Raw genomic sequence first — 22,966 nt, 5'->3', positions numbered from 1 at the left:
GAATAGTTTGTCCTGGAATCTATAAATGTAATTGTAGTCTCATTTTTGTCATAGGAATAAGGTTGTCAACACATATTTTTTGGTTGGAGAAATGAACACTGTTTAAGCATACAATGAATCAACACAATATATGAGCTCTGAGAGACAGCAATCCTTGAAAAAGTAGTTTCTGATGTTGCAGCATATAGGGTGACTCACAATTATATGTATGTGATGCTTTTATATTTATTTTCCATTCTCATTTAATTTAATTGTGATACATTTTTCTTCTATTCCACATATGAGTTAACAGATTTTTAAAAATCTCAGTGGTCAAAAAATCACATGGCGACAAACCAAAGAACTGACAGAGACTCCATGACCTCAGACCTGGTTCAATTACCGACTACTCAGCTGATTGACAACCCTCAACATATCAATAATAATTCATAAACACAACTTCACCAATAATGAATAATGTGTCTGTCATGGAGTGGCCCGTGCCCAATAAAAGTAAGATACACATTTGTATGCACTTCTGTTTATTGTTACTCATTGAATGAGCTAATTGTCTGTAAGTTGCTTCTCCTCTGCTGGACCTGCACTCCTCTGGTTAGACCTGAAACTGCCAAACCACACATAAATGTACCATGGCTTATAAAGAGCAGTTCCCAGAGGAAGGTACCATGTATGCTAGAACTGGAGGGGTGTTTTCTGGTTGTTACTATAAAGGTTACTGCCAGTTGTCCCTCCCCAGTGTGGAGAGCTGGCTGGACCCCAGAGTTAAAGGGGCATGGTCTAATGCAGAGCTGAGCTTTTACTTTGTTTTCCACTGTTTTTTTAAATTGAGTTCTTTCAGTATTGTTTTTGTTGTTGTTGTTTTCAATTTTTAAAAAAACTTTTTTTGCCAGGCCTGTGCTATAAATATTGCTGCACAGGATTGCTGATTTACACTGTTATAAATAAACACAACCGGACTGCATACTGGATTTTTGATCTCAGTTTTTGCCTAAACCACTCTAACAGTGTCATTATATTTCTACACAATTAATCAAAAATAACATTGAAACACACTGTTCATCATGAAAAAATGTGAAATAGGATTTTGATTCTTAATGAAGCAACCATTTAGGAAGAGAGACAAATCAATCATTTGAGCACCTTTTAAACATACTAGACAGTTCAAAGTGATCATTACAAAAGGAGTCACAATCATCACATTTCCAGTTCAGTAAACCTCGCAGCACAGTTTTATATCAGGAGCAGGCAGGAAACAAACAGGTCATCACATATGCATCACACTAACACTAACTGAGCCTGATAAGAACTTTCACTTTCATTCTAGAAAACTACACTTCCTGGCTCTGAAGTGAAGATTTTGAATACTTATGGGTGTCAGTGGTTAGCTGAGCTGGCAGTTTTTCATATCACTATCAAGTACCATCCGTACACTCTGTCCAGGATGCCTACTGATATTGAGACTATGATGGAGGGTAGAGAGGAACTTCTCATCTCGAGCAGTGCAAGCCGCATAGACTGGTCAGGGTTGAGGGAAAGCTGAACAGAGCAAAGTGCAGAGATCTCCCGAAATGAAAACTTTGTCCAGAGCAATCAAGCACCTCAAACTGGCCCGAAGAATCACCTTCTATCCAGCCAAGACAATGATGCAGGAGTGGATAAGGCACAACTCTGACTTGAACCCAGTTGAACATCTCTGGTGAAAGCTGAAACTGAATGTACCGATGGTTCCCTTCCTATCTGAAAGAACTGGATCCCCAAATCCATATGTTCAGACTTAGTCGTGTCATACACTCAAGAAGACTCGAGGCTGTATTCGCTTCAACTAGTTGAGTAAAGGACCTGAATACTTGTGTACATTTTTCCTTTTTTAATACATTTGCAAACATTCTGCTTTCCCTTTGTCATTGCAGAATATTGAGTGTAGATTAAGGAGAAAATGTAATTTGAACTATTTGAGCATAAAACATGAAACATGTGAAGGTGAATACTTTCTGAATGCACTTTACATCAAGTTTGTTCTGTTTGAATGCTGCCATGTAGGCTTTACTAGAAGCAAACAAGCTAGTAGCGCTATCATATTCTCAACCCCAACTGGTTCTGTCTGAGGTTTCTTCCTGTTGAAGGACAGTTTTTCCTTGCCTATGTCACTAAGTGCTGCTCATTGGAGAATGTTGAATCTCTTTAAATTAAAGAGTATTTAAACCTGCTCTATGTGTAAAGTGCCTTGAGATAACTGTTGTTGTGATTTAGCTTTCTGTCAGTGCAGCAGTCCCAGGCTGTAAACAGTTCATAGTAGTCTCATCCACGACTGCTGGATCCCCTTACCTGAAGCATGGACTGACTGTGGTAAACAAGTTTAGTGCTACTACGCTGCAAATCAACTAACAAACTGTGCTGTTTAAGTTGATCATAACACATTAAATTTTAATATTGAGGGCTGGCACAGTCACAGGCGATGGCACCGCCATGGCAAAAAAGAAAAGAAAAAAGATTGTGATTTAATCATGTCTTTTTTCTCATCACTAAAACTCAGGCATTTATTTTTTCACATTTTTATAAACATTGCAAAAATAACTTCATATTCTTTGAAGTTAAATTCCTCTCACGAACCTCTAGTGAATAGCTTTACCTATATGTTTATGTGTATACACTTGACACAACCAACCACCATCAAGTCCAAATGATATTTACATTTACAAAGTATTTACTGCATGCAAACACAACTTCAACTGACATTTAGTTAGTATGTATTTTTACATAGACTAGCAGTCTTGCTCATCATTTAGCCACCCGGTCCAGGAAAACATGTCTGCAATGACAGATATCAGAGCAGAATAGCTGGCAGTGCCCCAGCAGGACGATCACATTCTGCTTAAAATGCTTACTGAACATATTTGACCCTTCCTGTAAGAGAATAAGAGCCTTGTACTCTGGAGCAAATCTGTGTCAGTGTCTCGTGAATGCAGACATGAACCAGGCTAGAATAAAACATGTATTGAGACAGAATTCATTCATGAATTCATTCATCTTTGCTGATCGACAATCATCACAGAAACACCCATCTTCACATTTGTTGGTAAAGGTTGGATTACAGTTTATGCCAATACTTGCCAATCTGTTTTTAGACAAAACATTCTCAACTCAAGGTCAACTTTAAAACAATGTTCCACATCTGCTCGGTGTGCTGACTGTCTGATGCCATTTAGTTCCATTTTAGTACATTTTTTACTACCACCACCACTACTTTCAAACTCAAGAATGAACTTTGACACTCAACACATTTAATGTTTCTCCCAGAAATATATTTGAGTCAGGGTGGAAACAGCATGAAAGCAGGATAACAATGATAAAGAAACATCCATGCATACTTGTGTGGTACATCAGAGTCAATCCAGGATGAAGTCTGCAATCTGCCATTAGTGTGTAGCAGCCCACACTGTCACAGCATGTCTGACTGTCCAGTGTAGAAACAAACCACATGCTCCTCACTGGAGTCTTGTTAGTCTGGACTATGCTGTGGCAGCTAGAGTCTTTAACATCAATCAAAGAAAGCCAGTGTTGTATTCATCATTCTACAACGAATATGTAATCCAAACATTGACATGGTTTGGTATGACAGGGTAAAATTCATAGAGTTATCGAATTATATTCATCATATGGGAGGGGGGGGGGGGGGGCACTGATGATGAATGATGAAGAAATGTGTTGATGTTGTTGTTTTAAATAAGAGACAAATCCAACCCTGAAGCACATCCATCACAGCTGAGGCTGTCTTCTTACAGTATGTACAGTATGGACGTATGTGTGTGTCAGAGAGGTTAGGCTGGTGTGTGTGTGTGTGTCTATCGGTAGAGGTAATCAGCTTGTATGTTGGCAGCTATCTCTGCTTCCCACTTGTCTCCATTGTTGAGGAGCTTCTCCTTGTTGTAGAGCAGTTCCTCGTGGGTTTCAGTGGAGAACTCAAAGTTGGGACCCTGAAGAAAGATTATTGTAACACATTAGAGAACTAAATAAGACAAAGAGGACAGAATTGAGAGTCATCACATTAAAGCTGCAGTTCTTTTAGATCAAATCATTTCTATGTTGAGCCTGAATCATCAGCAAAGAAAAACAATGGCAGGAGACACTGAAACCAACAGGCTGGATTATTGTCAGTCTTATCAGGAGTGGCAGAGCTGGTTCACTGTTCATTCTGATAGACCAACATTAAGCCTTTTCTTCTGGTCTGAGCTCCATTGCATTGTGCTCATTAGTGAGTGGGGTTTCTCCTGACATCCTCAGTGTTTAAAGCAGAGGGGAGATGCACTGGTTACCATCACTAAGCCCTCACATTCATTTCCACTAATATACTGTGTATAAGTAGAGAGACCTCCCGTCTTCTTGAAAACATACTTTTGTGGTAGTTGACCTTTTATCCTTTTATTTCCTGTAGTTATTCTGTTTGACCACTACATGTCATTATAATGTTTGTATAAAAACTATTTGACTTATCTGCCTCTCTTCTAGAGTGAATACAGACTAGAATATAGGTGATTGCTGTCTATATGTCAGCAGACAAGGTGTTGCTGTGTATGTCAATTCTGGACTAAATGAACCATCATGGCCCTCTGTACTGTTACTTTACAATTGCCAAAAAACACAAATAAAACTGTCCCTCCCACTCAGCAACTACAGATAAAAGCCTTTTCATATATCTAAATACTTACTGAAACTTATACTTATTTACTTATACAATTATCATATGTGCTTGGGGAGAATGCTTCATGGCTCAGAAACCTAACCCTAACAGAAACCTAAGCCTAACAGAAACCCGGGGAAAAGCCTGTAATAATACTACTAATAATTATAATAATGACAACAACAAAGTACAGAGTTCATCATACATAATAGTGATATGTAAAGATTTGTGTGATAAACCTTTATGTAAGGTTTATTGATAGGTTGCTATGTGTAAAAATCACACCCTAAATACTGTTTTTGACATCTGATGGGAAACCCTGTATATACCCTGTATTTGTTTGGAGGCTTAATATACAAGACCACACTGAGACATTGAATAACACAGGTCATAACAACAGATATGTTATATGTGCTGTTATGACCATATGTATACATACTAACCCTAACCCCTTCCCACTTTTAAACTGCCTTACTTACAGCTCATCTTTTCCACACTGTTTAACTAGACTGCTTCATGTGTCACTAACTGATTGCAGTATTATTTTTAAAGTGGAAGCCAGTTGTAGAGAATATGACAGTTTACAACTAACCAACAATCAGAAAATATGTGACATCAAAAACTGAATTTACTGAGTGTCTAAATTGTGGAGGTGTTGCAGACTCAACATGCTGTAACACACACACCTCTACGATAGCATCCACAGGACATGCCTCCTGACAGAAGCCGCAGTAGATGCATTTGGTCATGTCGATGTCATAGCGAGTCGTCCTCCTGCTGCCATCAGCGCGAGTCTCTGCTTCAATGCTGATGGCCTGAACACAAACAAAACAGTAAGGATGTATGATAATCTCACTCTTCACTGCTCTGCTATCTGTTATTGGAACTGAACACAAATATCAATTATTTACATCATGCTTGAAACATATAACCAGTCATCTTGTTATGTCATATTAATGCAGAGGCACATAAAGTGGACATCCTTTTTAGTTTTATGACTCAGTGTTGTTTAAGTCAATGTAATGAAACATGAATGTGTGTCTATCAGTTCATTGGTGATGGCTTGTCCAGCTGGGGACAGAAGCCAGATCCCCTATTATAAGCTTATTTTTGGGCCAGTGGTTAAGGTTAGGGTTAGGTAGCTAGTGGTTATGGTTAGGATAAAGAAATCAATGTTAGTCTATAGAATGTCCCCTTAACTGACATAGGACAAAATGTGCGCGTGTGTGTGTGCATGCGTGCGTTTACCTGGGCTGGACAGATAGCTTCACACAGCTTACAAGCGATGCAGCGCTCCTCTCCTGAAGGATACCTGAAGTAGGACATTAGAGAAGATATGTTAAAGATTGATGGAGAGAGCTCAATTGAAACAATGACCTCCTTTATGATTGTAAAATCATTTTTAGCTTTGAGTGCTAATGCAATACTAAAGAGAGCCATATGTTCCTCACCTGCGCAGAGCATGTTCTCCTCTGAAGCGAGGTGACAGAGGTCCCTTCTCAAACGGGTAGTTGATGGTGGCAGGTTCTCTGAACAGGTAGCTCATAGTCATGCCCAGACCTGACAGCACAAGACAATCACACACATTTCACAGCTGGCATACCAGAACTCCATAAGCTAAACACTATCACATATACATATGTATATGTATGTGTATATATATATGTATGTATACACACACACACACACACACATATATATATATATATACACACATATACACACACACACATATATATATATATGTGTGTATCATCATAAGCTCTGAGATATTACATTTATTTTGGCATGACTGAAAAAATATTGTGATATGTGTTCTTCGTAGTTCTCCTGCAAATGGATCCATGTGAGTGGAACTGACCTCTGAACAGTTCTGTCCACAGCAGCGTCTGAGCAGCTCTGTCTGTGATGGATTTCATGTCTGTAGGGATCTCCTGGGCATTTACATACTCTACACACACACACACACACACACACACACACACACACACACACACACACACACACACACACACACACACACACAAAATCAGTATTGTGAGTTTGCTTGAGTAGAGACATACATTAGAATACACTACAATGAAACATGTCTATGGGTGTATTTATGATTTATGATTCTGATAGTAAATGTAATAACCAAGAATATGATCAGGGTGTATTTTGAACAGCAGGCATTGTTTATTGGGCTGACTGAATTTTCAGCCTACATGTGTTTAAAATGTGTTTGTTGCTGGAAGACAGACAAACTCTTCCCTCCATAATAGCAGTTAATGGAGGAAGAGATCATGAAAAGAAATTCTAGTTTATGGTTATTTTGTTGATCAGATGGACAATTAACAGATTTTTAACTAGATGGTGAATCAGAAAACAAATATCCTATAAAACCTGAGTTTCATCTGTAATCTGTCTCCACTTCAAACTACAGAGATGTGATGTATCACATCAGTCTGGTCAGCTGCAGCAGCCAATCAATAAATAAAGGGGAGTGTTGGCTGGTTAAAGACTTTCATGTTTCCTGGCTCATAGCTCCATAGATCCCTCCTCACTCCTCAGAGCAGAATAAGACACTTGGCTGTCAAAATAGTGATTTGGAAAAACATAAAATAAGAGACTTGAGTGTGTCTGAGTGCTACTTACTGAATCCTTCCCTTTGTGCAGACAAACTGAAGGACCTCATTAGATTTTGGCTGGCCACTAAAGTGCCTGAAAGTAAAAATAAATTCAGGTACAATATCATTAATATCACTGTGGTGTACACCTGCATTAGAATCACAACAAACACTATCTAAAAGGTATCAGATCCACATCAGACCTACATCAGATCCACACCAACATGTTCAATAACCACCAGACTGGATGTTTGCTTTGAGAAAACACAAACACTTCTGTTAGAAGTCCTCTGCTGGAAAATCACCTATATATTTCCATGATGGCAAATTTGTGTATTCTCATCAAATAGCTCATCATGATCAAAATCAGGATTTTTTAAAAGGAAATATTTAAAAAATCTCAGACATAAATATATATATATTTCTTCAGTTTTCAATTTCTGCTGGATTATCAGTGTCCATCTGACAGTGTAACACCAGTGGATTCTATTATTCTCCTCTAATACCGTGTCAAATCATTCCCTCTTTATCTAATAGTTTCTGGTCTCCTACATGGGTTCTAATGGGAAAGTGTTTAATGTCACTGTAAAAACACTAAATCATCCCTTTTATTTGACTTAATAATTGTCTTATTTTTCTGTCAGTGCTGCTGTACAGTACTGACATTGACATCAAGATGTGAGTACAGTGAGAATTAAAGGACAATCCAAACATTTATGATGCATATTGTTTGAGGAGCTTCAGATTTGAACACTAGTTTGGAAGTGTGAGTAATTGTAGATGAACTTGTTGTTCATTCATTGTCACAATTCTGTATTTTCAGTTAGTACTTTGTGAGGTAATTAAAAAGCTACAACATTCATTTAGCTTTAAAAAAAAAAGACATGATCAGTGTCACACATCTGTGATGTCTGTGACCACAACAAATCACTAACAGGCCAGAACACACAATGGAAAACAATAGATGAAACCACTCTAATGTACATACATACCACAATAACAAGACATTCAAATTTTAACCATGAACTAAAAGTACTGCCCGCAACCTTGTTTTACTTCATCAGGCTGAGAGCTCTTACCTGGCCTTGACAAGGAGTAAAGTAAATGCAGTCTTGCAGCCATCACGTCTTTGAAGCTGCAACCACAACCGCAACCACACACACACACACACACACACACACACACACACACAATAAGAGAGTTTTCAAAGACAGTGCAAGTACATCAACACAATCCCAGTCATCTGGCATTAGCTTAAAGGTACAATGTTGATTCGGATCGATACTTAACGTTGACTTTGCTACATTTTAGATAATAGACGGCCAATTGCTTTAATTTTGAATAATGTATCGGTGTTCCCATTTAACTGGTGCTGAATTAACTGTGGTTGATGATGGAGACGGAGACAAATCAGGTGAATGTGCCGATGCCTGTTCAAAACACCACAAAACGTAAATAATTAGTGATCGTTTACAACAGTTTGTTCTTGTCAGTTTTAACATTTGACTCAAATCGATATAACTCTGATGTCATCTGGAATGTGTCTCTCTGTGTGGGTGTGTATGTTTTCAATCATTTGCTTGTGTGTAGTCGTGGAGCTGTGACCTGGAGCCTGTTTCAGAGAGCGGGTTATGTGAAAAGTAAGTATGTTAAGCCTGAGATGAGGGAAACTCTGAGTCAGTCACCATGGTAACTGACTCTGTGAACATAACCTGCTCGCTGGTTTTTCTGTACAATCGATCATTTTTCTGAACATTATTCTCAGCCCTCATATGGTTTGTATGGCACATCATACATATGCTCTCAATTCAGAACAAGTTCTTTGTGTTGAACTTTGTTTTTTTGCCAATGGCAGATTTACATGTAAACTTGGTGACGCTGAGCATGTTTCCAAATCAACTGTCTGTCAGGTTGTCAGACATGCAACACTTTGAGGGTCTTGGTAGCCAAGTGGTTACTGCGCATGCCTCATAATGACAGTGTCCCTGATTCAACTCCAGCGAGGGACTGTTGTTGCAGGTTTTCTCTCTCTCTCTCTCTTTCTCTCTCTCTCTCTCTCTCTCTCTCTCTCTCTCTCTCTCTCTATACCAGCTGCTGTTAAATTAAGGTCAAAGTGCCCAAACATAAAAGAAATGTGACCCTTGCACTGAAATATTTACAGTAAACTTTTGTATGTATAAAGGGTTAGGGTTAGGGTCATCACCTGCATGCATTCATTAATAGTTCTAACTCCACTGGGGAGAAGTAGGAGGACTGAGCCCTGTGTTTCTCCTGTTGTCATAGTGAATCATGTTATCTGGGTTCGATTGAATAAGGCTTGGTGTCTCCTCATGTACGAGTTTCACTCAGTTGATTGAGCCAACTGTTATCAGCTGCTCTGAAACCCAAACTCTGAATTTGACAGCTCAGAGTTAGTCAACCTAGAGTTCAGGTTTTAACTCAAGGTTAGTTCAACCTGCATCAGGAAAAACCCCAATTACTACCACGGAGCGTTTAACATGGTTTAACACCGTAGTGTAGCGTGACTGTACGGCTGCTTCCCTCAACTCACTTGTATTACAAGGTCATACATTGAGGCCTAGTATACTAACTTTTAACTGACCTCTAACATTAAATCCATTATTTGAATTGTTGATCGTTACTAACCCTGAGCCAACTGCTAACGCTAGCATTTACTTTAGCAGCATTATTGTTTAGCTACCGACATTTGTATTAAAAGCAAATACACTAAAAACCCTTGTTATAACTGAATTTCACAACATTCCTCAGCAATACTATGCACAATAAAAGTTAGCAGACCCTAGCTTTCCTTAGAAACAAGTCATAGTGCTTTGATAAGCTAAGCTAGCTCTGGTTAGCTTAGATCACTGCTGTCAAGGACTTTTGAAGAAAGGTCGCTTGTGGTAAATAAGGGGAAACGATGACGCCTTTAAGCTTGGATATGGATGAGAATGAAACTACTATTTGACGCGACGTAAATAAACATGGCAAGTAATACGTTTTCTTTGCATTTGAATGATTTTCTACTCACCGAAAAGTCGCTATTTGGCCTTCTAAACCAGAACAGCGGACGATTTACGGAACGGACCCTGCGTCTACCGGAAGTCATACACAATAATGACGCCATGGACGTCAGGACAGAACGCGTTCTCTCCTGACGTATCCATGCTGCTGGATGTCTAACTTTTTTTTTTACTTTGGAAAAATGCATTGTTTGATTTCACCGACAGTAATCTAGGCTTGAAGTTTATCTGATCCATGTCCTTATTTTATCCAAATTCTATTTTCACAGATCCACATTTTCCATTAAAAATATAGATTCCTCAGAGCTAACACCAAAAAATATATTTCTTTGATCTCGGAATGTACAAATACAACGCTGTTAAAACACAGAACCTTTTCAAGCTTTAAAAGGTTTTTTATGTTATTTCCCTTATCTTGACCTTTATTTTCTTTCTATCCTCAGCCCCCTTGGCATTGTTTCTAGTTGTAATGTATGCAAAAACACTTTGAACACGCCACGATGGTGACATTTAAAGCATTGCAGCAGTAAAGTGGATAGCCAAAATAGAAAGAGTGTCAATAAAATGAATAAAGAACAATGAATAATACATTAGTAAACACCTAATATGAGCAATAGGAGACAATAGGAAACAAAAATAACAACATATTGGTAGTGTCTGATGATCCTTCAGACCCCATGCTAGACATCACATGTCAGCTTCACAAAAAGCTTCAGGAATTATGACCAAGTGCCCTGACTGCTCAGAGCACTTCTGCTGTTCATGTGTAAACATCACCACATTCTCCAAAAAATGAAAATGTGGATGCAAGACAGGGTAGTAGGTGGTGTATTTATCTACAGCTCATAATACCCACAAGTGTACACTGACACCTGGTGGTCAAATAGCAATATAATGTTTTAGTTTCATGCTCCTAGCACTAGGGATGGGTTAAATGCTGAGACTGAATTTCACTGTAGAACTGTTTGTGTGACAAATAAAGTATCTTTACCTATATGTTTTGCTGATATAAATAAAAACTGTACTTCCAGTAAAAACGAAAATGAATAACTCACTAATACAACTTTAGAAAGATGTTATATGTTTTGAATATAAGAACCTAAAATTGATTTGATTGTTAATGTGATGACTATAATGGGTCTTTTTTAATTTAAAAGATGTAACTTTTTATTTTTATTTTCTTTGTTACTTCATGTTTCACATATTTTTGAACCATCTAAAATCAAAACACAAAGAGTACATGTACAATTAATTATTAAAATGACATTTTTGGAAACATATGCCTTCATTGTGTTGTGTTTTATTTTATTGTCCCTCTATTTTGTATTTTCTATCTCAGGAGTTGATTTTAATTTCAATTCACAATGTTAAGCATTTGGAATGGAATGTGTTATGACTAATAAAGTCTTATAAAGACACATAAGGAAAAGAAGAGATGTATTAAGGCGGTATGTACTGCAGACTACAGGGGTCATTATTTCTCAAAAACGTGATCTTTGAACCCTGGACCATCATAGAGAGAGTTGACCATCAGCAATGAGTCCTCGTGGCTATTATCTGATTGAATTATTTCATATACAGCAGGAATAGAGTGATACAAAGATGAAAGAGGAAGTTTAGCTGACTGATGCAAAGACAGCACAGACTTAGCAGCAACACACAGATTTACTTGTCTTTAAAAATATAAGATTCGGTCAGCTCTATGTTTTGTTTATATTGGATATTTTTATACTGTTGCAACTTCTTGTTCTGTTTATATTTGTACTCATTACCAATGTTGGGCACGTTACTTTTAAAAAGTAATTAGTTATAGTTACAGTTACTTCTCCCAAAAAGCAACTGAGTTAGTAACTGAATTACTCCATTATAAAAGTAACTAGTTACCAGGGAAAGTAACTAAAGCGTTACTTTAGGCCCCAGGTTTTGTAGTCGCGTGCCGTTGAGAGATGCTTCATTAGGTCAGAGTTGCTTGTAACGGACGCTCTGATACACAATGTACATTTCACATGTATGTTCCCGCCTTTTACCTCAAGGAGATTAAAGTAGTGTCTGTACTTCCTGTTTAAAAACACAACCTTTTCCTCCCAACTCGCCATTGTTGCAGCTTCTGCTAGTTTGTGTGTGTGACGCTGCTGTGTGCATGTGTGTGTGCATGTGTAAACACTGCCTCTGATTGGCTTACCATGAAATCTGACTCTGCCTTAACCAATCATCATCACGGTTGTCCCGCCCCTCCCTTCTCCCGTTCCAAAAAAAAAGGCTTTGCAGCTTTTGTGGCTGAGAGCAAAGTTGGATGAGAACATGTTCACTGAGTAGATTAGATTCAGTTTGTAACGTGCCTCATTTCATTAAGTAACGTAACGGCGTTGTAACGATGGAAATAGTAATTAGTTACATTACCCGTTACTGAAAAAAGTAACAGCGTTTATTTAAACGGTGTTATTCCCATCACTGCTCATTACTACATGCATTTTAATATCAAGCCCAGTTTTCACTTTAAATAAACATTCTGTAATTACAGGGACATTATTAAAGACATATTTAAATTATGTTTAAAACCTTTAAAACTACATACTGAGTAAAGCAAATATTAGTCTAACTATTGATACCAATTATCGAACACACATGTTGTTAATCTGTTAATCATGTTGGCTGTACTTTTCATGAGCGCTGCTGTCTGAACATTTCTACATCACATTGTGAACAATAAAACAGATCATTTCACAGTGTGAACAACCTCTTCTGTTCTCATTTGAATAATCACTGTAACTGACAAAGAGCAGAGTTTGTTAAGTTGTTTATTAAGGCTTATTAAGGTGAGTGTTACAATGATTCATCATGTGGAGAGTGGCTGATTAACTGCATGTACTATGGCCATAATGTAGCACGAAGAACATTTCTCTACTGTTAGAGGAAACAAATGCTGCAACTCCCAGAAGAGTGCTTCTCCCACATTTCACATTCCTTTCTGTTGTGTAACAATACATCAGGACTGTGTCTGACCTCAGTTACCAGTACTACATATCACATGCTGTCATTAATGTCAAATGTACTAGTGCTTATGTTTTACATTAAAACAAAGGGAGTTCTTCATAAAAGAGACTTGGGATGCGTATACTATCCAGTAACAACAGAGAAACATCATCTTTATTATCTTTATTTTCAAGAGGAGAATGAGAGAACCTGTTCTCCTCTTCACAGGAATAACTTGAGGATCTTGGGCTTGAAGAACTGAAGCTTGCCAGCATCCATCAATTTCACTCTTTCCTGGGAACTAAGGATTAATTGGTGGGCATCGTCGAACAGCTCCTTACCAATGGCAGCCTGGACTCTGTCCCGCCACGCACTCAGCTTGGGCCTACCCTCAAACACGTCCAGCCCGGAGCCCACAGGCTGTCAGACACACACACACACACACACACACACACACACACACACACACACACACACACACACACACACATACACAGAGAGAATACTTTAGGATCTTCACTAGAACCTAAAATTAAGAGTGTGTATTGACTGAATCAAATGTCTGATTGAGAACTGAATTGTACTGACATCGTTATCATATGTGGACATAAATAAAGACCTGTATATGTAGAAGGCCTGTATATGTATGTGTCTTCACCTATCCACTGTGACTGATCACCACATGAACTACTGTCCATAGTATCTCCTATGAATGCTAGAATATAATACTGTAGTGTTTTAGATTTCTACCTTCCAAGCAGCCACTGGTGTGTGTTCATGTCACTATGCTTTCAAAGTGTCTGTAATGTAACTTCAGACCTGGGGCCCGTTTCAGAAAGCAGGTTTAGTGAGAACTCTGAGTTAGTTAACCCTGAGATGAGGGAAACTCTGGTTTTTCGGTTTCACAAAGCCAGTTCAGCTTAACTCTGAGTCAGTTACCCTGGCAACATACTCCGTGAACCTAACCTGCTCGCTGATAGGTTTTCTTCAACTAACCCTGAGTTTCTCCTCCTTTTTAGTTGAAGCCTGCAGACTGAAGGAGGTGTCAGACATGGTGTGTCCTTTTCTTAAAGAGTCAGTTAATATTGAAGCACAAGGGTGATCAGACCCGCTGGGATGTTTTATCATTCTCTGATGATGTTCTGTTTGAGTGTTTCCATTTTTTTGTACAATCAATAATTTATCTGAACAATATTCTCATTCCTCGTATCGTCTGTACGACACCACATGGACATGCTCTCAGTTCAGAATAAGTTCTCTGTTCAAGTTCATGTTTCCAAGGCAACCTGGAAACCTCTGTCAGGCTGTCACAAAGACAATATTTGAAGATGATTGATAGCCAAGTGGTTACTGCGTATGCTTCACAGTGGCAATGTCGCTGGTTCGCTACCAGTGAGGAACTTTCTCTCTCTCTCTATACCAGCTACTGTTAAATTAAGGTGAAAGTGCCCAAACATAAAACTAAATTTGACTATTGCACTGAAACGTTTACACTTTTGTAGTGTTGTATGTATAAAGGCATAGGTGTTGCTTTCAAATAGACAATATTAAATACTGGCAGTGTTGGGATGGCTGAAAAATTGACTTTCTTTTTTGCTTAGAAGATTTCATCAACTACTGAAATATATATAACATGTTGAATGTAGCATTTAAATGCTGTTTAATGAGGTAGGGCAGGCTAAACACCACAATTGCTTGTAATCAATACCTTACTTGTTTGAGCTATATTTTTATATTTCATATTCAGTTGCTGCCAAATAGGCCTATGTTTTGTACCTGTTGGGGTCTGCATGAATATTAAATGTGCCGCATACACACATACACAGAATATAAATGTTGAATAAGCCGACCACTCGAGACAAAATGTTTCTCTTTTTTTCATTAATACTTTTCTTAAATATACTCATCGTCTGCATGTATTCATTAATATTTCTAACTCCTTTGGGGAGAAGTAGGAGGACTGAGCCCTTTGTTTCTCCTGTTGTCATGGTGAATCATGTTATCTGTGCTCCATTGATGAGGGCTTGGTATCTCCTCATGTACGAGCTTCACTCAGAGTTACTTTGACTCAGAGTTGATTGAACTAACTGTTAACACTTGTTCTGAAACTGAAAACTCTGAGTTTGACAGCTCAGAGTTGGTCAACCTAGAGTTAAGGTTTTAACTCAAAGTTAGTTAAACCTGCTTCCTGAAACAGGCCCCTGAAGAAGACCCACAGTGATCAAAATTCTTGGTATGTGAATTATGAGTATTCTTTGGTTCTTTGAAGCTGCTTAAAATGAATCTCTAACAAGTCTGCTGCTTTAAAGCTACACTAATCAATAATTTGATATTAACAACTAGCCTCACTGCTCTCATCAGTGTTGTTCTACTCACCAACACGTGGCAAAACAAAACAATTAATTCAGCTTTAATTTGAAATGTTGCCAGTAAAATCTATTTTATTTTATGGCTGCTTGTATGTTAAGAAGTTAGCTTTTTCTATTGATGAAAAACATGTTTATTTTAAAAGTACAATATTGGAAATCATATTTTTTTTCGTGTCAGTCCAGAGTCTCAGACACAAATGGTGCTTTTCCACTACACAGTTCCAGCACTACTCGGCTCGATTCGACACGGTTCCAGGAACGACCTTTTCCATTACAAAAAGGTACCTACTCAACGTTGGTGGGGTCGTCATAGCACGGCTCTGTGATACTGCCGTGACTTTGTTTTATATGCAACACAAACACATAAACAATGGAGGACATGGAGGCGATGGTGTACTTGCTGCTGTATGTGGCTTTCTGTCACGCACAAAGCAAGAAAACTGAGCCATATGGCTGTAACACTGCTGCCGGTATTTAAAAATGCCGGGTTTGATTCTTGTGGGGGTTGGCTCATGACTCTTCCAGCGACAACTCTTCTGACCAATCAGTGGCCGGCAGTCTGTTGACGTCACATTTAGTATCGGCTCGGCTCGCTTGGAACCCAGTGGCGGCTGCTGGTGTTTTAAACAGGGGAAGCTCACTTTACATCTTCATTATAAAACGTGTCATATTGAAGCGAGGCAGTTATAATAAAAGGAGTGTTTAATTGAGGCTGTTGTAGCTTCATCTATGCCATAGAACCACATCAACACACACACACTTAACACCTGAATTATTCAACATAAACGTGTTAATTCATATTTAATATATAAGACCTAATCTAATCTAATTAATTAGACCAATAATATTGTTTTCTGTACCATTTTGCAATGTAACTCTCCTCTCTGCTCGGACTGCAACTGGGACTGCTGTACGAGGCTGCTGTGAACCTGACTGAGTGCTTTGGGACGGGGGCTGGGCTCGCAGCAGCAGACGGGGGCTGGGCTCTCCAAAACATCAGAAAACTCTCTAATAACACCAGAAAAACTCGCTAGATATGTCGATAGTCGCCTTTGAGAAAAAAAGTCGCCAAGAAGAGTTGGAAAGTTGCCAGATTTAGCGAGAAAGTCAAGCTACACTGGCAAAACTACACTCAGAAGAGTCAGCCTATCCAAAGCTGTCTGTCAAGGGCTTTGAGCCCTATAAAACATTTCATCCAATCATCATACAGAAGCAGAGCGTCCGTCCCCGCCCACTGCTCCATTGACCGCCAGAGACGCTCAGCGTCCAGGGGCAGGACGAGTTTGTCGCATTATCCAATGAGCGTCTTATCCTGGCTTGTCCCGCCCTAGCCAAAACAGCTGTTGGGAGAAGCTTCATTGAACATCATTGACGCTCAGCGTCCGCAGCGGACTGCCAGTGTGTGATAGGGAGATCACATTGGAAAATAACAGCGTTGGCAATAAACAGCTGGTTACAGGATGTCATAGTTGTAAAATTGAACGCGTTCAAGTGCAGATTTGATGTAAATATAATTTTAGTGTGAATTTAATATGACAGTTGTGACGATTTATTTGATGAAATTTTAGGGGAAGCTGAGCTTCCCTTGTTGTCTCAGAGCAATCGCCACTGTTGGAACCTCAGCAGAGCAGGTACTAAAAAAGTACCAGGTACCAGGTACTATCCCTAGTGGAAACACAAAAAAAAACGAGCCGAGGCGAGTCGAGTTGTGCTGGAACTGTGTAGTGGAAAAGCGCCAAAAGACGACCATTCCCAAACTAGTTGTAAGTCTACTGAAACAAACAAAGTGGCTAAAACACATTCCATGTAAAACATGATATTTTCTTACTGGGATTACACTCACCTGAATGACCTCCACAATGGCAACCAGATCAGCTAATGAGATGTGCTCTCCTGCAATGAAGGGCCGGTCCTGGATGAACTTGTCTTCTAGGAGTTTCAGAGAGCTGTTCAAGTCCTCCAAAGCTGCGTCCAGCTTGTCCTGAGGGACGTCCACACCCAGAATCTTGGGAATCATAAGCTACAGTCCAAACATAAAAACAATGTTTCATTCTTGGGGAAAGCAGATGAAATTACCAACTGTCCAACAATGACCTTGTTCTTCATGCAAACTGAGATTTGTATCTATGTCTATGATGGAAACAGATACAACAAGCACATCATGTGAGGACAAATATTTGTCCTGAGAGACAGCCACAGAAACCAATAAAATACAGCTTTTAACCTTGTAAACAGCCATGGCTGTTCACTGTGTTCAGTGCAAAGTTCACTGGTTTCAATTTGTCCCCCTGTCTGATTTGAAGGGAAGGGTTAGCTCTCATGTGCTAGTGTGTCATCATCGATCACTATTTTATATTTGTCCATTACAAGATAGTGACTAAAATGTACAGGGGTATATAATCAGCTGACAATCAGCTGAGAACTGGGCAGACATTGACTTTGTTCCAGTTAGTAGTATTATTTTTCAACTGAAAAGATGTTTCTCTCTCCTCTACTTACTGCCAAACCAGGAAAGCACATCATTTTATATTGAGTCCGTAAATATATGCTTTAAAGGATGGCTTCACAAATTAGAGTGTGTCTTAAGATAACAGGTGCTCACATAAACATTGAAACAGGTTTTTAATGATTCCTCCTGTTCATACTGACCATTAACAGATCCCTTCATAATGTTTACAATGGAAGTGATGGTGGACTAAATCCACAGTCCTCCTTCTGTGTAAACATGGATTTAAAAGTTGATGTGAAGCTAATATTCAGCGTCCAAATGAGTCAAATCTTCATCTTCTATGTTTCAACGTTACAGTGTTTTTAGTAGCAAAGTCTTTTTGTTACTATACTTCCACCACAGAGAAACAGGAAACACTAAGAAGACTGTAAATGTGTCAGATATCACTTGATATGACTAACTCACACTGATGAAGCTCAATAGAAGCTGATCAAGATTCAATATTCAAGTACTTTATTTGCCATTTGTGCTTGCACACATAGGAACTCTTGTGCGGTCGTTTGTTCAGAGAGTCAAGTTAAAAAGAATCTTAATAAAATATATACTTCTCTATCATCTACTGGGGTCATCTACTTTGAAATGAGTGTGTGGACACACTGTGGATTTAGTCCTCCATCACTTCCATTGAAAGCACATTTGAAGGAGATATTTTAATAGTCAGTATGAACAGGTGGAATCATTATAGAGAGGAAAAACTCTTTACTGTTCATATGAACACCTGCTGTCTTAACACACTTGTTTTCAGACTGTGAGTCATTTTTTAATATACATTCACGAGTGAATTTTAAGAGGTGACAACCCAAAAGGTTGCAAAACGCTTCTTTAAGTGTTGTAAAATGAGTTTGACATCAAAGTCTAGCACTAATGATGCAAAGCATGGATTGTATTAACCCTTTGCCTTCTGTCTTGGTCTTGGTGTGTTTGTACAGAAACAGACAGAAACCTGGGAAATGTAACAATGCACACGAATAACCTACAAACAGGAAGTTTCTCTATGTTTCATGTAAATCTCTTATGTTGATCTGTGTCTGAAAGAATGATGAGCTACAGAAAAGAGGGCACAATGGATGCAGCACTGATATGAAATCAAATCAGGCATTAGTCTACATACCCGGAGCCAGAACATCTTGGATCCATGCATGCGGATGGCCATGTGCTGCCATGACAGATACTCATTAATGCGAGCACGCTGCTGGAGGTCTGCTGGGTACCAGAAGTCTGGGGTCTTAAACTTCTCTGCCAGATAAAGCAGGATGGCAATGCTGCAGAGACAAACATCACTGATGACTATAGCTTTATATACTATATTACTCATTCATCATTTATGTGTATTTTACAAATCACCTTTCAGCCAGGCAGAAGTCTCCATCTCGAAGAGCAGGGGCTTTTCTTATCAAGTTGATCTTTCCAAACTCTTCTCCATACTGCTCACCTGAAACCAACACAAACACACAATGAGGTTCTACTATTCACTTTATTCTACACGGTAACCCAGCTGTCAGCAGAGAACATATATTGCATGTTCAGTGAGAGGGTGATGTAATAAATGGAAGAAATGACAAATAGCAAGAATGTCTTGAACATCTACCTCAACTTCTGTCTGAGTGTACCTGTGGATCTCCATATGACCTGAAACCACTGCAAAGGCTTTGAACCTGAAGAACCCAACCATACATCTGTTCCTTTTGTGTTCCTTCCACTTTGTGCATAAAAGCCAACAAAAGAGCATTCCTACCCAAAGAAGTAAGTGTACCAGTTGTCATGATAATAACAATAATGTTGGCAAAGGCTGCATCGTGTAAAGCTTGTTACAATTTTAATTCAGCACTCAATTTAATCAATCTCCCCTTCTGGCAGCAAGAGTAATTCCACTAATATTTATGTCGTAGGCTCAATTGTAGCTTACTCTGCTCTCGCTACTGTAAAACAATGGCTAAGACATTTTGAGCGTCTTATATTTTGTTTGTGTGAGGATGCCAAATTGTTTAGTATTACCACAATGGTAGCTACCATCTGGTAAGGGGCATTAAAGCCACTGTTGTGAAGGTTGCGTTGGCTTATGATGTGCAAGATCACATGGACGAGTAAATCTTCCAAGTTTTGCGTTCACTTGTACACATAAAGTTAAAATAGTTTAAAATATACCAACGTTTTCTGAAGACTGATTTTATGGCATGTGAGTGGAGAGAATAGGAGGTAACAAGTTAGAGGAAATCTCTTTTCTTTTTCTTACTTTTCTCGACAGTTCTGATTGGGGCTCTCTCAATGAGTCTTATTAATCCGTTCAGTAGGATACCCGTAGGATACCCACGCTGCAGCCCTCATATTATCTTTGGTAGTATTGCATATTCTTCAGATTCTAAATCATTGACTTTTGAGAAGACCTCTGTTGAGTGAGGTAGGATGAAAACTGCTTGTTAACAAAAGAGTGTTGTGTTTGTTTCCTTATAGTATAAGCTAATGGATAGGATGCCCTTGTTCTTTAAGACCCACATGCCCAAAAAAAGAACTTTTACATCACTTAAATCCATTGTACAGACAAAATATGTCATCAAAATATCTACACCACTTCAACATTTTGGGCAAATATATATATATATATTTAATGCTGCACTGGACTGCTTAAATGGAGTTTTATTGTATACTCGCAATGACAATAAAGATCTATTCTATTCTTGTTCTGGATTCAAAATAAAGTTTCTCTCAAAAACTAACCAACAGATTAGCATAACTAGTCGTCTCAGACACTGGTAAATAGAAATAACCATTAAAGTTAAAATGATTGTTCTTCATGACAGAGTAGTTAAATGAATGATAAACTGATTGGGCAGAACAATAAGGTGGCTGTAACTGATATTGTTCGTTAAAAAACTGTGACATAAGAGTTCTCAAGATAAATATTTTAAGTTTTTATAATATATAAATCATAAAAAGCCCTGATTACAACATACTAGATGATAACGTGCTCTGATGCTGCCATACAGACATTTGTGTGATTTAGCTATAAAAAGGTAAAAAGTTACAAGTTGAACTTTCTGGTTTCAGCTGGACATTGAATAGACGATCTATGTTCTCTATTATATTATAATAATGAATAATAAATTTAAGACGTCGTGGTTTCAAATGTAGCCTATATCTGAGAGTTATATGTGTCGCAATATGTGGACTTGAACTAACCATCCATCAGAGACAGCTGCTTCAGCTCAAACGGTATGTTGTTCTTCTTGGCGAAAATATAAACTGAGCGGCAGGGCTGAGACAAAAGATCCAGATACAGCTCCATTCTTTCTCAGGATACAACACCACTTTACATACAACACCACTTTCTTCTCGCTTTCTTCTCGATGGCACTCCTGTAAAGTGCCCGCAAATAAAGTTTACCAGGAACTTCTAAGTGGAAACGGGGCAAAAGTCCAAAAGTCAGCAGTTTGCTTGTGGAGACGTCAAAGATATTGTATTCTAGATATTTCACGTCCGGTTCACGACACTTCGACTGTGTGAGAAGCCTCCAGCCTCTAAACCTCTGCTGGTGTCATTTTCTCACGGCGGATTGTTCATCTATGTTTCAACCACTGTAAGGAACAGTTCACAGATATGTAGCAGCTATAACTGCTAGTAATGAGCATTCCGTTGAGAAAAGTTGAAGAAGGTAAACAGAGGTATTTGTATTGCAGACAGTAAAAAGTAGGTAAGGAGTGAATGCTCTTCTCTTATTTTATCTCTGCACTCTCTGCTCTGGGATTCTTTTTTTTCTCATCTCAGCATTTCATTAATTTCTACGAAGAAAACAACAAGATGTAGCCCAATCATTATTTTGAAAGACACCTATGATTATTATGTTATTATGTGGCCTAGTTAAATAATTTTTTTTTTTTTTTAAATAAAAAAAAATCTCTTCTCTGATGCATTTCACACATTTCTTGACGACACAGATTGGGTCCAACATAAATTGTTAACACGCACAAATAGAAATCTTTTAGGGGAGGAATTAAAAGTAAAACAATAAATAAACATGTAGTTGAATGAGTGTGAACACCCTTAAATGAATACTTTACTTTTGATTCAGTGGATTAATACTTTGGTCTCATTATCGTGCTGAAAGGTAGTTTCACCTTTTCATCTTCAGCTTTCTAGCACTTGTTATAATTGGATTTGTGGATGTGAAATGTTTGTTTACATGTATACAATTGGTTAATCACAGAATAAAATGTATATTATATCATAAATAAAACGTTATGTTTATCATGATTATTAGTAAGTTTTCCTGTCTATGGTTTTAAATGGTTTATCAATGTGTAGTGTTACATTTATTCAATATTTTATTTTTGATATGATATACAACATTTTTCATTTTTTCTGTTTTCAAGTAATGAATTAAATTTGATCTCTCTGTCTCTGCCACCGGATCTGTGCAACTGTGCACACCTTATGAGTTGTGCTTTAGTCTATTCAGTTTCACATGTAAGATGTAAGACATGCAAGACAGTCAAATATAATAGTATGATATCATGACATTGACATTGATTCATAAAAGGACCTGAATTTCAGATACATCAAATTGATAAAAAACAAAATTTTCCCATGAAGCCGTACTGTTACCCAACAACGATTTATTTTTGCATCAACAGGTGTTTATTTGCAAAATACAGCTGAGAGAGCGAAAGAGTGAGACAGAGAGTTAGAGAGACAGAGAGAGAGAGAGAGAGAAAGGAGGAGGGAAAAATATGCCAGTGAATGTTTCTGTGTCTCTCTGAGCAGAAAACCAAAAACCTGAACATAATCTCACTGGCTGGCAGGAATAACAA

General features: G+C 38.3%; 2 protein-coding genes across 2 annotated transcripts; both read right to left on the bottom strand.

Moving 5' to 3' along the window:
- Nucleotides 1–3,280: 3,280 nt before the first annotated feature.
- ndufs8a (NADH:ubiquinone oxidoreductase core subunit S8a) lies at nucleotides 3,281–10,381 on the bottom strand. Its single transcript, XM_053330510.1, has 8 exons — nucleotides 10,319–10,381; nucleotides 8,367–8,422; nucleotides 7,316–7,381; nucleotides 6,540–6,629; nucleotides 6,130–6,238; nucleotides 5,927–5,990; nucleotides 5,365–5,493; nucleotides 3,281–3,974 (listed from the first exon to the last, which is right to left on the bottom strand). Exons 2-8 carry the CDS (start codon nucleotides 8,407–8,409, stop codon nucleotides 3,843–3,845), a joined length of 633 nt encoding a protein of 210 aa, XP_053186485.1. The 5' UTR covers nucleotides 8,410–8,422; nucleotides 10,319–10,381; the 3' UTR covers nucleotides 3,281–3,842.
- Nucleotides 10,382–13,451: 3,070 nt separating this feature from the next.
- On the bottom strand, nucleotides 13,452–21,569 carry gstt1b (glutathione S-transferase theta 1b). The gene is made up of 5 exons (XM_053330487.1): nucleotides 21,339–21,569; nucleotides 19,506–19,593; nucleotides 19,273–19,423; nucleotides 17,496–17,672; nucleotides 13,452–13,703 (listed from the first exon to the last, which is right to left on the bottom strand). The coding sequence occupies exons 1-5, from the start codon at nucleotides 21,442–21,444 to the stop codon at nucleotides 13,506–13,508; spliced, it is 720 nt and encodes a 239-aa protein (XP_053186462.1). The 5' UTR covers nucleotides 21,445–21,569; the 3' UTR covers nucleotides 13,452–13,505.
- Between the last annotated feature and the right edge of the window lie 1,397 nt (nucleotides 21,570–22,966).

The sequence above is a fragment of the Scomber japonicus genome, chromosome 2 (assembly GCF_027409825.1).
Source record: "Scomber japonicus isolate fScoJap1 chromosome 2, fScoJap1.pri, whole genome shotgun sequence".
NCBI classification, from domain to species: Eukaryota; Metazoa; Chordata; class Actinopteri; order Scombriformes; family Scombridae; genus Scomber; species Scomber japonicus.
This window is presented reverse-complemented; position numbering and strand designations above follow the sequence as displayed.

Excerpts from the sequence above, each read along its gene's own strand:
- ndufs8a (XM_053330510.1), bottom strand. The coding sequence starts at position 8,409 with ATGGCTGCAAGACTGCATTTACTTTACTCCTTGTCAAGGCCAG. Across the intron at positions 6,630-7,315 it reads TGCACAAAGGGAAGGATTCA|AGTATGTAAATGCCCAGGAG; the intron begins GTAAGTAGCACT and ends GTGTGTGTGTAG. Across the intron at positions 3,975-5,364 it reads CTGTGGATGCTATCGTAGAG|GGTCCCAACTTTGAGTTCTC; the intron begins GTGTGTGTGTTA and ends ATCTTTCTTCAG.
- gstt1b (XM_053330487.1), bottom strand. The coding sequence starts at position 21,444 with ATGGAGCTGTATCTGGATCTTTTGTCTCAGCCCTGCCGCTCAGTTTAT. Across the intron at positions 19,594-21,338 it reads GCAGCTGTCTCTGATGGATG|GTGAGCAGTATGGAGAAGAG; the intron begins GTTAGTTCAAGT and ends TGTTGGTTTCAG. Across the intron at positions 13,704-17,495 it reads CCATTGTGGAGGTCATTCAG|CCTGTGGGCTCCGGGCTGGA; the intron begins GTGAGTGTAATC and ends TGTGTCTGACAG.